Source organism: Agelaius phoeniceus, chromosome 10 (assembly GCF_051311805.1).
Source record: "Agelaius phoeniceus isolate bAgePho1 chromosome 10, bAgePho1.hap1, whole genome shotgun sequence".
Lineage (NCBI taxonomy): Eukaryota > Metazoa > Chordata > Aves > Passeriformes > Icteridae > Agelaius > Agelaius phoeniceus.
Window position 1 is genome coordinate 23,887,376 of NC_135274.1, and position 15,985 is coordinate 23,903,360.

The 15,985-nt window shown below is 44.7% G+C and overlaps 1 protein-coding gene across 4 annotated transcripts in view; it reads left to right on the top strand.

Annotated features, from left to right (window-relative positions):
• Nucleotides 1-1,216: 1,216 nt before the first annotated feature.
• The window catches only part of GOLIM4 (golgi integral membrane protein 4), a 29,690-nt gene continuing 14,921 nt past the window's right edge, over nt 1,217-15,985 (top strand). For 2 of the 4 annotated variants that reach the window (XM_054639145.2, XM_077184179.1), the window contains exons 1-3: nt 1,219-1,776; nt 13,973-14,047; nt 15,250-15,299. In XM_054639145.2, the coding sequence (XP_054495120.2) occupies nt 1,590-1,776; nt 13,973-14,047; nt 15,250-15,299 (312 nt within the window). In that variant the 5' untranslated portion in view covers nt 1,219-1,589. Of the gene's footprint in view, nt 1,777-13,972; nt 14,048-15,249; nt 15,300-15,985 lie in introns of all 4 variants that reach the window. The other 2 variants (XM_077184180.1, XM_077184181.1) reach the window with 2 other exon arrangements.

Sequence of the window (15,985 nt, forward strand, 5' to 3'; positions counted from 1 at the left end):
TGCAAAACACAGATTTATGAGTAAATATATTTAGGGGAAAAAAAAAAAAACTTTGGCATATTAATTTGATTTTTTTTTGCTTATTTTTTCTAGTTTAGCTTGAGAGTTCTTGGGTTTTGTTCGTCCTGTAATAAAATACACTAGGAGAGGAAGCTGTATTCAGGCTAAGTCTGAATTCATGCTGATGAAGTAGGTGTGACACATTTTTTGGCACCACAGGGGGATTTGGGAGCACTGAATTAGGATGGCACATTTTTGGGAGCCTGACCTGAGATGCACCAGTGGCCTGGGCTGGGCTCTGGGGAAGAAAAGGCCAAGGACAGCAAAGGATGTGACAATCAACACCCAGAACAAAGTGCAGCCAGCAAGCCACCAAAAAATAGATTAATGTGACGAGTAGGTTTGGATGGGATTTTGGGGAGGAATTCTTCCTTGTGAGGGTGGGAAGGGGCTGGGATGGATTCCAGAGAAGCTGGGAATCCCTGGCAGTGCCCAAGGCCAGGCCGGACAGGGTTTGGAGCAGCCTGGCACAGTGGAAGGTGTCCCTGCCATGGCAGGGGTAGCACTGGGTGATCTTTAAGGTCCCTTCCAACCCACGCCATCCTGCGACTCCATGAACACCTCGGGGGCTTGGCTACAAGAGCCTCTTTGGGGCTTTGCCTTCCCGGTGCCCCTGAGCCCCGGCCGGTCCCGGCGGTGCCACGGGGGTACGCGCTGAATATCAGCACAGCTACCATAGCCCGGGGGTCACAACCCCTCTGTCACAGCCCCGCTGCCACAGCCCGGGTGCCACAACCCCTTTGTCACAGCCCAGGTGTCACCCCGTCTGTCACAGCCCCCGCTCATCACCGCATGAGCCCCGTTCGGTCCCGCACCGGGAGATGCGGCGCTGAGGGGATGCAGGGCTGAGGGGATGCGGGGATAAAGGGCTGAGGGGGATGCGGGGCTCAGGGGGATGTGGGGCTGAGGGAATGCAGGAATGAGGGAATGCGGGGCTGAGTGGATGCGGGGCTGAGGGGATGCGGGGATGTGGGGCTGCAGGGATGTGGGACTGCAGGGATGTGGGACTGCAGGGATGAGGGACTCAGGGGCTGAAGCCGGCGGCTGGAGGGGCGGGCGGGAAGCGCGGCCCGCTGCGGACGGACGCGGCGGGCACCCAATGCGCTCCGGAGGGAGGGCAGAGCCCCGCGGCCCGACCCAATGAGGCCGCGCCCGGAGCGGGACTTCCTTCGGGGATCCCGCGGCGGGGGAGCCACGGCCGAGCGGGGACACGTCAGTGCGGGGCCGGGACCTGCCTTTGTTCCCCGCAGCCCCCCAGCCCGGCCGCAGGGACCGGCACACGGCCACAGGGACGCGGAGCATCCCCGGCATGAGCCCCGCCGCTGCCCGCACCGCAGAGACCGCCCCGGGCGCCGCGGCCGTGCCCAGGGGCTGAAACGCTGGGCCGGCCCCGCCTCCGCCGTCCCTCCTTCCCTTCCTCCTTCTCCTCCTCCTCCTCCTCCTGCTCCTCCCGGGGCCTCCGATGCCGCCGCCTCCCGCCCGCTGCTGAGCCGTGACGGGCGGGGGGCCCTCGGGACCCCGCCGGGGACATGGGCAACGGGATGTGCTCCCGGAAACAGAAGCGGATTTTCCAGACGCTGCTGCTGCTGACCGTGGTGTTCGGGTTCCTCTACGGGGCGATGCTCTACTACGAGCTGCAGGGCCAGCTGAGGAAGGCTGAGGCCACGGCGCTCAAGTACCAGCAGCATCAGGAGTCGCTCTCGGCTCAGTTACAAGGTACTCCCTAGGCAGGAGCCTCTGCTGCCCTTCCCCAGGGCTTGCAGAACACCTTCCTCCTCCTCCTCCTCCTCCTCCTCTGGCTGTCCTGCCTCTCTCAAAGTTTTGCTCCTTCTCCCCCTTCTCCTCCAGCCTGCGGGGTTGTAGTGTCTCCCTAGGTGAGGCGGTGTGGATTCCTGCAGAGCTCTCATGCCCTCTCTCCCCGCACATCCCGTAGTGACTCTTCTTTATTCCCAAAGGACTGCACATCACTTGGCGATTCCTGGCACAAAAGGGAAAGGCAGGCGAGAAGTGCAGGCTGTGTCCAGTCTGGGATTTTTGTGGGCTTGTCCCACAAAAACCCCCTTGTCTTGCAGGGTTTTATGTTGAGCATCCATCTGCAGCTCCTGGGCAGCATAAACCTTAAATAGCTCCAGGATGGAGGAGAGGAGTATTCTAATAAAGTGGTTTTAAAGGGTGATTTAAAAGTAAAGTTCAAGTAAGTTACTTGAGTAAGGCTGTTCTATTACTTTTGGACTAACTTTGAATTTCTTGGCCTAAAGGTGTCACATAAATCCAGATCCTTGTGTATCTTGGTTTAAGGATGCAGCAGATGTAGGTCCTGTAGTTGAAGATGAAAAGTTGTCCATGTCTGACATCTGCATGCCAAGAAATCAGAAGCAAAGCAGCAGGATGTACCTGAAACATCAATGGTCTGGGAAGTGAAAGACCTCAGCACCTCTCTAATTGTCAAGTGCAAGGTTATCAGGTCAGCACAAAGCCCAGAGCCAACTTTCAAGTTTTCTTTCTCAAAATAGCACGAAAGAAGAATCAGAGGGATCTGCTGTAGCAGCACTAAACTTCAGGGTGATCCTCAGCCATCCTTTTCCCTGTGGGAGCATCCATCAAAGCATGTGTGGCAGCACACAGTTTGTGTGCAGAGAGCACAGAGTTGGGTTTATGCTCTTCGATTCTTACTGTGATTGCTTCCTTCGACGTGTTCAGTCACCAGCTGATACCACCCTTGCTTAGTGTTTCAATTTCAGGCCATTTCCAGGTAATACCAGGGAGCTCTTTGCCAGAAACCTTCATTTTAGTCACAGAAAAGGTGTAAAGGTTTGGCTGGGAAGGGGGTGTGTGGCAGATGGCTAAAGGGCTACTCTTGCTAGGCTGTGCATTTGCCAACAGAAGACACAGGAACATCTTGTTCTCAAGGTAAAATTTGATAAGTTGGCTTTTTCTGCTGCTCCAGCTTTGCCAATGAGGAGTGTGCAACAGACTTTGTCCTGCCACAGAGGGGAGATTCTCTGGATCAGATATGTGAGGTCTGGACTGTTGATATGAACTTTCCAAGCTTGAAACATGATTTAGAGTAGCCACCATCTATGCAAGCGAGTTCATGGGAGCAGCAGGCAATTGTGGGAGCTGCATTTTCTGTAATTCTCTTGCTTGTTTCAGTGTATCAATGGGAAATGTGAGCTATGGACCAGGATCTGGTAACATTAATAGATTTGATGATCCATGCAATAAACTCACATGGTTCTGGGATCCATGCCAGTTTATCAAGCCCATTAAGCAGGAGAGTTTATCTATGCCAAGTATGGTAGCAGTAAACCTTGTTTAAAAAAAACAATCACTGGCAATTAAGTTACAGGATACAAGGGAAAATAAAATGTAACAATAAAAAATGGTTCTTTAAACTTTCCTGTGTTCTGGAAGTGGCTGTTAGAGCCTAAGAGAGGGTGAGAGCCCAGAGAAATACTGAATGCAGCAGCAGCCCCCAGCTGCCTAATTTCCCACTAAAGTAAAGGGAAGTTCTGTTCCTGAGGGCTCCAGAGGATCTGGGAAATAAACTTTTCTTCCTTGTCTTTCTGAAATGGCCTCCCCTGCACAATCACCTGGGTTTTTGCAGCAGGAGCTTGTTACTGAGGAGAACACAGAGGATCCAGAGCCTGTGCCCAGCTCACCTGGAGAGACATAGCCTCACTGGTGATATGCAAACCCCTTCCTGAACCTGTCCTGTTTAACTCTTTGTTATGGAACAACAGGAGGGAAGAACATAAAATGCTTATTTTTTTATGTTGGAAACAACATAAAATGCTGACAGCAACTCCAGTTTGCAGGTGCAGTATCTGACTGCACTTTGAACTTTTGATTTTAAACAACCTAGATTTTAAATCAACAATGTTCCTGTGGCCAAATTAAAAAAAAACCAAACAAACAATAAAACAAACAGAAAAACCTCTCTACGTGCATCTGAGCTACGTCTCTTGGCTGTCCAGAGATTATTCTTTGAGTTTATTGCTTTATGAGAACAATAAAATTAAAGTACTGCATTGGTAAAGTAATGCAGCTTATCTTTTCCATGCAGCATAACCAGTTTCTCTATAGATCCTGGACTGGAGATAACTTTGGGGCCTGAAATATGATGGAAGCACCCTGAAATATTTTAAAGAGAAACCAGTTAAAGGGCAAAGTTAAAGGAAGGGATGGTGCTGCAGCCAGAGGTGTTCACAGCTCTCCTGGGTCATTGGATGAGACTTTTCAAGCTGAGCAGAAAAGGATTCCTTGGACTTCTGTTTCCTGAACAGCCATTTCATCAGGAGGTTTTTATAGGTTGAAATGTGAACTACAAGAATAAAAAGGCAGCCTCTAAAAGTGGTGTTTTTGAGAATGCTGGGGCTGTGTTGTGGGGAGACACCTCTAAAAGTGGTGTTTTTGAGAATGCTGAGGCTGTGTTGTGGGGAAACACCTCTAAAAGTGGTGTTTTTGAGAATGCTGGGGCTGTGTTGTGGGGAGACACCTCTAAAAGTGGTGTTTTTGAGAATGCTGGGGCTGTGTCCTGGCAGGCTGGCTGTGCCCCCGGAAGTCTGGCTGGAGTGAATCTCTTGGAGGGCAGTGAAGTATCACCTGTTGTCTGACTCTGTGTAGGGTTTTGTTGTGACTGCTGGAGCCTACAAAGGCAGTTCCTTTCCTGATTGCACACAGAGGAGCTTGGGAGCTCCCCTGTCAGGGCTTGTGAGTGAAACTTGAGTCCATTTGTGAAATGCCTGAGGTTCATGGACACTCCTGAGTTTATGGACATGGGGGCAGTTTAGGACCTGAATGCCTTTGGTCTGCCCAAAATCTGAATCAAGATCCTCAGCTGTAGCTCAGAGTGCAGCTCCCTTCACTTCCTGCTGTCCCCTCTACTGTTTCTCATGTTTTTATGTTTTTTTTCAAAAATGTAGGTAATAACAGCCTTCTTTATGGTACTTGCCAGTTCTTTATGCCCGAATGAGCTGTTCTTTCTGTTTTTTCATGAAAAGCCAGCTGTCTTAGATTTTTATCTTTTTCATTGCCTTGTTTTGCTAAAACACAGCAACACCTGAAGGAGGCTCAGTCTCCTGGGAATATGTGGGAAAATACCAAGGCAGAATGCACAGATCACTGGGAAATGGGGCAGGAGGAGTCTCAGCACCATTTAACACACACACACTGATCTGAAGAGAGCTGCACATGGCTGTGGGCTTGGGGGGTTTTGCTCTCCTGGTGTTCACAGCTTCAGCCACTCTGCTGAGAAGTGTTTGTGCCCCTTGGAGTGAGCCCAGGGTACCCAGGGAAGGGTGGCAGACCTGGGAAACACAATAACTGGGTTAGAGAGGCTGGGATCCTAAACTCACCCCCTTTAGAGGATCACATTGCAGAAGATTGTGTAGAAGAATATAAAACTTCAGTATTTTTCTCTAACAAAGTTCTGCTGAGCATGGAGAATATAGGGCTGCTTTTGTAGTCCACAAAGGGAGTACCAGGAGCAAAATTCAGAGATGACACGAAATTTTTTGACTGCTGAGAAAACCTGAAGTCATTGTTATCTATTAAGTCTTTCATAGAGAAGCTGATCTTCCCAGTGAGCTGATTATTTTAAAGTCTCATTCTGTGAGCACGATATACATTTGAAACATGGAGATAATCTTACTTAGTACTTCTTAAAGTGATAAAAGCAAAACCTGATGCTTTTTGCTTCCTTTAAAACTGTGTCAGTCTAAGTCCTGAGCTATTGGCCATCCAGGAACAGGCTTCAGTTGCTAGAACAGAACCACACTGAGAGCTGCAGGTGAGCCTGATGGTACCTGTGATTGCTGCAGGATTGAAAGTATCTACAGGCATCTTTTTAGCCCTTGCAGCTTCTGTCTTCTCATCCTCTGGGTGTTAAGTAACCCCTTGAGTACTATTTTAATCTGTTTAATCTGTTTTAATCCCTAATCCTAATAACAGCCTACAGTTAGTGCCTCTTACTGTATTTTTTTCTGCTCTTCCTGTCAGTCTGATGGCTTTGTGCAGTCTCTGTGCAGCCTGGCACTGTCCTGTGATCCTGGCAGCCAGCCCAGCAGGGACTCTGGGCTTTGGAGCTTTCCCTGCTGTGGCCAAGGTGTGGATGTCCTCAAAGGTTTCTGATGCAGTGCTAGAAGGCAATGGCTGTAAAGCAAATGTGGCTTGCTCTGTGCCTGGTATGCCAGTTGTCCTAAAAGAAGGCTCCCTGAGGGGGTGACCTGCTGGGGCCTGGCAGATCCATGGTAGCTTCATGGGTGTGGAATTGCACAATGCACTGCACTCCTAGATCACAGTTCTGTGCCACCTTAGTGGTTAATATTTATCATATCTGCGTGCAGGCTGCACAGATGCCAAAGCTGCTCTGACATCACACAGTTCTGGGTGTACTTCACTGTTACATCCCTTTTTTACAGTGCCTTAAACTTGTACCTCGAGTTGGCAGGGCTGGGAACAACCAGCACTACTTTTAATGGCTTATTTTTCACAGGCATCAGACAAGCAGAGCTGCAGCTGCTACAGCTCCTGTGTGTTTGGTTGCTCTTCCTAATCACAGAATCCTGAATTCCTGTCATTCCTGTGACTTTCAGGCTGCACATAACACTGCAGCACTTTGATAGCATTTTCTTGCTGCCTGAGAGGTCCCTGGTAGCACTGTAAGAGGAGAGGCTGGTTCTGTGTGTACTTCCCCTGAAATGGCAACTGCAGCATCCCAAATTCTGCTACCTGGCTTCCTGAAAGGGAAAGCTTTGGTTTGTAACCTCCTCTGAGCACCTGGCTGTATTTTTTTTACCTCCATTCATATTTTTTTTAATCTCCATTCACATTTTCAATTGATATTTCATATTCTAAATACTTAAAAAAGCATTAAATACTTGAAATTGTGCAGAATTTTAGTAAAGAAAGAGGTATATGGTGGAATGTATATTTATATATAATATATATATATGAATTTGCATGTACATATAAGTATGTATAAACTAGATAGAGATGTGTCTGTTTTGCAGCTCACCCTCAAGATTTTGGGTTATCTGGAATTATCCAGCTCTAACTCATAACCCAAGTACAGAAAAGGTGCTGGAGCTCTGCTCAGATGAGTGAACTCAGGGAAGTGTGTCTCCATGTCCATAGCAGAATTTCCACGTCCAGCAGCTGAATTCTGACTTGAAAGCGAAATTGAGCACGTGCCCATATTTATGTGTAATCCATGCCCAAGTGCTCTTTCCTTGAGAACACACCAGCTCCAGGATAAATCCTGGGTAACCAGAGCTGCAGCATTCCCTCTGCACCCCAGCTGGAGCCTGGCTGAGAATCACAGGGCAGCCTGCAGGAGTTTTGAGCAGGATGAGCTAATGGGGTGGGTTTGTTCCCTGGGCTTTGGTGCTCCCCCTCCCCGCTTTGACACAAGACCTGCATCACACAACGTGATGCAAAATATCAAATATTTCTTACTGCTGGTGGTTTAAGCCTCCTAAAGCTTGTCAGTGGTGGAGCTGAGTGGACACTTCAGGAGGAAGGCAGGATGTGTTGATGGTGGTGAGTTTGCATTCTGGCTTCTTGGACACTCACATTCCTGCCTGACTGAATTGCTGAGCCTTAAAAATGATGTTCCAAGCACATTCATTGTCTCACTGGGCTGGCTGTTTGCTTGTCAGCTTGTGAGTTTGGGTGGTGCAACTTATGAGTAAGGTTTCCACCCTCTCAGGGATGTGAGTGCCCATTATAGCATCTCTGATGTGCTGCTGAGGATATTGCCAGCAATTTGTGGCTGACAGAGTTCACTTTGCTCCTTTTGGAATGGGATCCTTGCAGGGAAAAAGTCATTTCATCTGCCCTGCTGAAAGTCAGGTGCTGCTTTGAGGTTTGATGGTAATGAAAGCTAAATAAATCAGATTACTGGAAAAAAATGAGCTCTACAGAACAAGTAATTAAAGCTGAATCCTTTGTTGGGTGATTTTTCCTGGGATTTTCAGGATTCAGGGGTGTGAATTTCTAGTCATGTCAGAGCCTGAGGTGAGTACTTGAGGAATTCAACCTGTCTGGATGCTGTCCTTGTTTAAGGAAGGGTCTTGTGAGCTGGATGCACTTCTGATCTTTTTTGTGGCCATGTAGCCCAACCCAAACCTCCTGCGATTTTCTACTTTGTATTTTTAATTAATCAATAAAAGAAACTGCAATTGTTCCACCTTGTCCTCTGCATTTTCCCCTTCCCTTAAAGTACCTGAAATTAGCTGCTATCTTATTTTCCTGAGGTGACTCAGATCCCAGAGTTTGGCATCATTTCCAGGGCTTAATTACAGACATGATGAGAGAAGGATGGTCTGCCTGAGCTCCAGAGGGCAGAGTGAAGAGCCTGCTCCAATCCACACCACCACACTCAACTAAGCCATTTTCAGTCAAAAAATGAATCACAAACTCAAACTCTTGATTTCTGGGGGCAGTTTGTGCATCTGTAGGTTGGGCTTTTTTTCTCCAAGCTGTGTTTTTTACACTATATTCCTGAATATAGATATTTATGTACATCCTGACACCATGTAGATAACAACCACTAAACCTTCATAAAAGTGAAAAAAGTGTAAAAGACTTTTTGAGAGAAAGAACAGGCCCTTGTTTCCTGGAGCTGAGGGTTGAGCAGACCCAGAGATTCAGAGGTGATGTGACAAGAAATCTGTTGCCTCTGCAGCTTTTATCAATGTTCATGTGTTTTTCTCCTAATTTTAGTTAAAAATCACTACACAGGTTTAGTTTGAACTATTTGCATTTATCATCACTCCAAAAATACCCTTTATCATCTACTGGTGTATAGAAAAATCCTTTATCATCTACCGGTGTATAGAAAAATCAGCAATGCTGATCCCACCTGTGCTACCAAGGGTTGGGAGAAACCTTTTGTGGAAGTCACTGGAAATCATTTCTGGAAACATGATCTCCTTCCTGATAAAAGTCAGGTCTGAAGCCTATCTGGGAGGGATTAAATATTTAATCACAGTTAATACCCCTTCTCCAACTTATTTTTAGCAGCAGCTATTACAGTTTACTCTTTAAACATGAGAAACCCTTCCTTCTGTCCCAACTTACCTTACATCTGTTGTTTCCTAGAGGTGTTATTGACTTCTAAGAAAGGCAGTGGGTGAGGCAGGCTGCAGTAAAAGGATTCTATTAAATTTAGATGTTTGCTCCAGTTTAAAAATTAATTTTCCTGTCATCCTTACAATCGAATAGAGGACCACAATGATCTCTTAGAAGTACAAGTGTGTTTTTCTGGGGTGCATTAATGTGCCAAATTCTCCAGCATTTCCCATTTTTCAGAACTGCAGGGGAGGCAAAATGAGAATTGCTTACTGGAACTTTTTAGTTGGAACTTCTTCCTGGAATACTGAGTAAGTCAGAGGAACAGGTTTATTTTAATTGATAGCTCATTTTTGGTGCAGGATCTCTGAAAGCACATGTTCTGCTTTCTCTTAAAAAAAATCCCCTGAATGTAAAGATCCAGATATTAAATACAAACTTTTCCAATTATTACTACTCTGAACAAAATAAATGCTTAAGGAATTCAGTCAAAGCAGGGGTCATTTTTAAAAGCACAACTACCAATGCATGGTGTGGTTTACCAGGTTTGACATGACTGGCTGTAATTAGACAAAAGCATTACTTGATCATGTGAGTAAATTGCAAAGTGTAGGAGTTTGTTTGGAAGTCAAGATAATTCTCATGGTCCACACAGTGCCAGCTGTGGTTTGCAGAGAGCAAAATGAGAGCAGCCCATCCCTGCCTGCATGTTCCACAGTGAAGCCTCACACACAATCAGTTTCACCTTAGCTTGGTCTCTTTTTCTGTCCTTTTTTGTGGAAATTCAAACCAGAAAACTTCAAGGACATAAATTATTAAATTTATGTATTATATTGTTTATATATTGCATTGTTTATATATTATGTTTATATAATATATTGTTAAATATATTGTAAATATTGTGGCTCAGAGCAGCCTGGTCTAGTGGAAGTGAAGGTGTCCCTGCCCATGGCAGGGAGGTGGAACAAGCTGAGCTTCAAGGTTCCTTCCAAGCCAAACCATTCCATGATAAATAAATGGGTTTTTGTATTGCTGTTTTCTTGCTCTGTACTTAAAACAGAGATTTCCTAGTCTTTATTGTGGAAATGCTTCTATTTTTCCCAAGATATTTGCAGTGTCACTGGAATATCCATTTATTGCTAAACCCTCATTTGAGTCTGTGAAAGAGATGGAGCTCAGACTGTGATACTGAGGCCAGCATGGCTTGTACTGTGGTGAGGAATCCTGCTGCTGCAGTTTGATAAGCTGTTCCTGATAAGATTATCAGTAGTGAAATCAGTGGATCTTGTTTGAAAGCAGATTCACTGATTGAAATACAGGGCTGGAAGCTTGGGGAGCAGGTCTTGTTATATTAATAATATCTCCTACCACCAATAAATGTGTCAGAGTTGTTGTGAAGTGTCATCTGAGGTCAAAATTGTAATTATTGTCATTGGATTAGAAAATTTATCCTCCACCCCATATTAAAGGGAGTCCTCTTTGACTCGTGGAAATGCTTTACTCTCAGCAGAAAGGCTTTTTCCATGGGTTCACATTTTAAATGGTTCTATTTGAATGGGGAATTCACTATTTTTATAGCAAATTTGTGCTCTGCAGACCTTCACAGTGTCACCAGAGAGGTGCCAGGGTGGTTTACCCCATGCTGCTGGCTCAGTTCAACTCTGCCACAGTGTGAGGGAAAACAACACTGAGTGTTGCCAAGACTACTGAAATCTGCTGGTTTTAAGTGAAAGATACTACTGTAAGCTCAGAGAAAGATTTCAGAATTGTGTAACGAGCACTCATGTTGAAATTAGGTAAATTTCTTGTATCATGTATATTTAAATCCCAGTGTAATCTTAATTTTCCAGGGAGCTGTGGCATTTTAGACTCTGGATAATCCTGACAGACCAAATGATTAAAGTACCACGGTCACAAAATTGCTGATAATGTAAACAAAGAAATTCTTTCTTTTAAATGTACAAGAATGGCTTGTTTTGCTTAATAACAGCCTTACTGCTTGGAGGGGCAGAGCAAAGATAAGAGAAGGAACGTTGACTGTTAAATAATCTCAATTTCGTCACCTCCCTGCCTCCTGTGTTGTAATTAACGCTCAGCACTGGTGGAAGTGGCGCAATCTGGGACCGTGCAGGGCATTCCACACCTCCCTTCTCCCTCACTTCCTTTTCTTTATGGGGAAAACCTTGAGGACTTGATTTTACTGGGGTGTTCTCCAGGAGTTTCAGCGTTTCCTTGTCGAAGGTGAAAGGTCTTTCATTGATCTGTGAGGTTAAAACTTGAGTTTCTGGGCTCTGTGAGTTTGTGGGTCTTTGTTCATTTGTGTAGGTTACATTCTGCAGGTAATTTCAAGAATTAAGCTGACACCTGCAGTAATTCCAGCTTTGGAACACTGCTTATTAGCCATTAAATGACAACATTCCCCCCCCTCCCTTTTTTACCATTCTATTAAATATAATGTAGGAATAAAGTTCAATTATTTGTGCAAAGATCAGTGCAAAATTAAAAGCTTACCCTAGGAAAAATGATTTGTGCATCCCAGCAGTGGGATTTTGTCAGATTCCTTGTATAGGTTCCACCCCCTACTGGGGTGGACTTTTCTATAAAACCCATTTTTCAGTGTATTTATTTCTTTCAGATTCTTGCTCAGATGTCTTATATCCAGGCTGGCAGTGAAGAAGGAGAGATTCCTTCTGTATTAACAAGCCCCTTAGAAAAAAACTAGGAAATCTCTGTTTTAAGTTAAATTTCCTAACTGGTGGAAATCATTCAAATTTATAGCAGGTTAACTCCAGTATGTATTTAAAAATCTGACCTGCAGCCTACTCCCCAAAGGAGCAAGTGAGGAAACATGGGAGCTGTGCTTTGTTAGTAATTATTTTTACTCAACACCTTCAGTGCATTGCACTTGATGGACTTTTATCAGAGGAGAACGTGCTGGGCCAATCAGTAACTGAACTCAGAGGGCAGAGGTGAGGGAGGAGGATTTTCCTTGCCCTTTTTAGTCACCTGAGGGGCTGTTTTAGGACTTCTCCAGCTTTGACCCAGTGTTCCAAGGGTTGCTACCCAGCAGGTAGAGGAGAGGCTGCGCTGCCTGTGCTGCTCAGACCCCGCAGGTGCAGGGTGAAGCCCAGAGCTCAGCAGGGATGCTCTGAGCTCCGAGAGGTCCCTAAACCCCAAATCCTGCCTTCTGTGCCCCTTTCTCTGCCCCTGTGGTGGCTTTGCTGTGCAGGGCTCCCCCCCACAGACACACTTGGTAAAGCAGCAGCAGGAGCTGGGGAAGGTGCACTTGCAGATGGAGAAGTGGAATGGAAAATGTTCCCTCCAAATCCATTTGTGGTTTCGTGTGTCGGCCAAAATCCCTGTTCCACCCTGATTGCATGGGAGGGGAAGCCCATTATGGATTTTCATTGCTCTCCTGAGCTGCTCTGCTGCCACTGTTCCTTTTGCACAATAATTCAGCATTCACCACCTTCAGGGCTGAAATAAAACCATCACTGTAGTGCTGTGCAGTGCTTTTTTGCTTTTTTTTTTTTTTTCCCTTCTCCAAGCCTCCTGGTGACTTTTTGAATATTCTTTCCTGCTTGTTCCCTTCCAGAGGGTGTTGATACATTGGCTCATCTTGACTGATGCCCTTGACTTTAGAAGATAAATAGCAAAGTGGAGATAGGTGCCAGGGATTGATTAGCAATCCAGCTTCAGAGCTAAAACATAAACACTTACAGATAAGGCTGCTGAGTGCACCTTGGTGGAATTAAGAACATGTTTTAAGGTGCAAGAGGAATTTTCTGTAGCTGCCAAGATACAAATCTTTATTTGATGCTTCTTATTGAAGGCTTGCATTCATCAATGGCTTATTCTCAGAAAATGAGTTTCCTGGTTTTGATGGAGAAATCACTCATTGTTTTATTACAAATTAATAACTCATTAAAAGAATACAAACTGTAATTTGGGCAGTGAAAGATACTTGTGTTAAACTGAATTTAAACACGTATAATTGTAATTTCCAGGTGTTTTAATTGATATCTTTGCTGCAAACTTGGCTGTTTCAGATAATGAGAGGTGAGGAAAGGGTAAATAGGGACTGATGTGCCACATCCCAACTCCATGTCCAAAGCACAGCCTGAATGAAATCCTGCTCTACTGGCAGCCAGAGGACATTGGATGTCCTAAACACACCTGGCCACCACAAACAAAGTCATGAACGTAAACCCCATTTTGGGATGGTGTCTGCAAAGCAAGCATGGACAGTCCTTGGGAGTCATTTTTGCAGGGAGGCAGTGCAGAGGAATACTGTATTCCCAATTTTTGAAGAATTTAGGGTGGCTCCCAGGTTGCCCATGGCTCAGCTTAGGCAGCAGTGCCTGCTGCACCTCCAGGAGCTGTCCTGTCCCTGGGCATCTCCCTTCCCTCCGTGGGACACTTTGTGTGCTGCCAGGAATTCCTCTGGCAGCAGAGCTGCCCTGTCTGATTTCCTTGTCTCTGTGCAAACAAGGCAGGGGAGGATGGAAACATGGAAAATGTCCCTGCATTCCTGAGAAGCAAAGAGCCTTTGGTAGCTCCAGCACAGCTGGCTGCCTCCACAAACAAATCCCTCACCTGGTTATCACATTCTGTGTTAGCCATGCAAATAACCCAGGATTTGGGATCGATAAAGGGAGCAAAAAGGGAAAAAGTTACTGTCACAAGGGTTACAAACAGCCCTTTATCCCATGACCTCATTCCACTTGTATTTTCCTGGTGCATTCTGTGCCAACACTCCCTGGGTGTGTTGGGGTGGATGGTGAGGTTTGTGTATGTTACTTTTGAAATGAATTGTGAACAAAATTTCTCTTTTCAGTTGTGTATGAGCACCGGTCAAGATTAGAAAAGTCACTGCAGAAGGAAAGGCTGGAACATAAGAAAGCAAAGGAAGGTAAAAATGTACTTTTCACTTTGACATTTAACTTGATTATAGTAGAAAGCAATTTCAAATGGTTTTTCTTCAATTTTAAATCAGTTGGGTAATATATAAGCAATATATTAGGATCCACTTGGCAGAGCTGTGCTGCTCTTTGTAGTAGTTCTTTTTTATTTAATCTTTTTTACTCAGATCTTTTTAAAAGCAATCATCTTTTTAATACTATTTACAGCTGACTGCAATATGAAGTAATAAACACAGAGAATATGTTTGCATCCATGTACATAAAACCCCCAACATGTATGTGTGTAAATCCTGTCCTGGTATGCCAAAAATTCAAAACTTGTACCAAAACCTTGGGATCTTTTCCTGCATTCCATCAACTGGGAACTAAACTTGGAATCAGTACTTTTACACGTGCTTTAGAGTGAGCACATGCTTATACACCTTTTCCTGGTTAAAACTAAATTCTAGGTGTGGGTAAGGCGAACACAAATTGCATTTCTTACACCTCTGTGTGCCCTCTGTGGAAGTTCAGTAGGATTCAATCCTCTGAGTTTCCTCAGGCTATAAATTCATTGCTATTTTCAGGGCAGAGCCTCTGTACTTCCTAAAACTGAGGACTCAGCTGCTGAATTAAAAATATGACTTTAGCAGAGCTGGCAAGGAGTGAGAAATGATTCTCACCGTGCAGGTCTTGCTGGGTTTCTGGTGCCATCTAGTGTGGAATGGTCCTGCTGCTACCCGAGGGGGAGGCACCTCTTCAAACCCTGGAAACAGACAGAGGTCAAGAAATAAATGAGGAAATGTTTTATTATTTCCAAGAGTACACAGTTTATAAATGCCCTTTTCCTTTTGAATGATGCTCTTGGTCCTCTGCTGAGAGAGTTCATGTGTCAGATTCAATTACCTGTCTGTAGGTTTGAGCCTGAACTCTGCATCTCTCACTATGGTATGAAAATTTTAAGTGAAACTATTTTATGAAACTTTCTAAAGTTTGTGCATTTTAAGAATTTGCTTATTTTGTCAAATTCTCCATAGGTTGTTTTTCTTTTTCCTTTTTCTTTTTTTTTTTTTAATATCCTTTGAAAATTGTTTCTGCATGAATATTCAGCTCTTGAAGAGAATTTATGTACTCAACAGTCGAGTTATTCAAGCCCAGATTCTCATCTTCCTGGCGTTTTTTTTTCATCATTACTTTCCCTTTTATGTTGCAGATTTTCTTGTTTATAAACTAGAAGCACAGGAAACACTAAATAAAGGAAGGGTAAGTCATCATGCCTAGTACAAGTTTTTAATAGCTGATGCTATTTGAGTTGCAAGGAAAAGGAAATACTTTGCAATTATGACTGTTCAAAGGAAGAGATCTTGCAAAATACTAATTGAAAGAGCTCTCACTTATCCCAGTTCTACTCTGCATTCATAAGTGCTCTCCAATTCCTAATTATTTGAGCTATAGTGGGAGATACTAATACCTCTCCAGAAAATTAATTTAGAAAATAATCCCCTGTTTATATTATGGTAGTTCAAATGTAATGTTGTTTTATTTAAGGGGAAAGGGGAATAAGAAGGTGTTAGAAATCTTTTTGTAGCTTAGCCCCCAGGGAAAATAACAGTGACAGCTTTCTAACACATGGGCTTTGAACTGGAAAGCATAAAGACATCAAGAAACTTTGTTTTATATACCAAGTGCCAGAAGGAAAGCTCTATCTGGCAGAGGACCCAGAAACCTGTAAAGAACTCTTTATAAAGCAAGTAAATTAGGATTTTATGGCTATTTCATGTTGAAACTGGGGAGCAGTTTGGGAGCTGAGGAACAGGAGTTAAAATAGGTTGTTCTGCAGTAGGTGCAGAGTGTGGGAGCTTGCTCTGCTCCAAAGCCAGGGCAGGGATGGATTTGTGTCCTGGGGAGCTCCAAAACCAATGGGGGAGATGGATTTGTGTCCTGGGGAG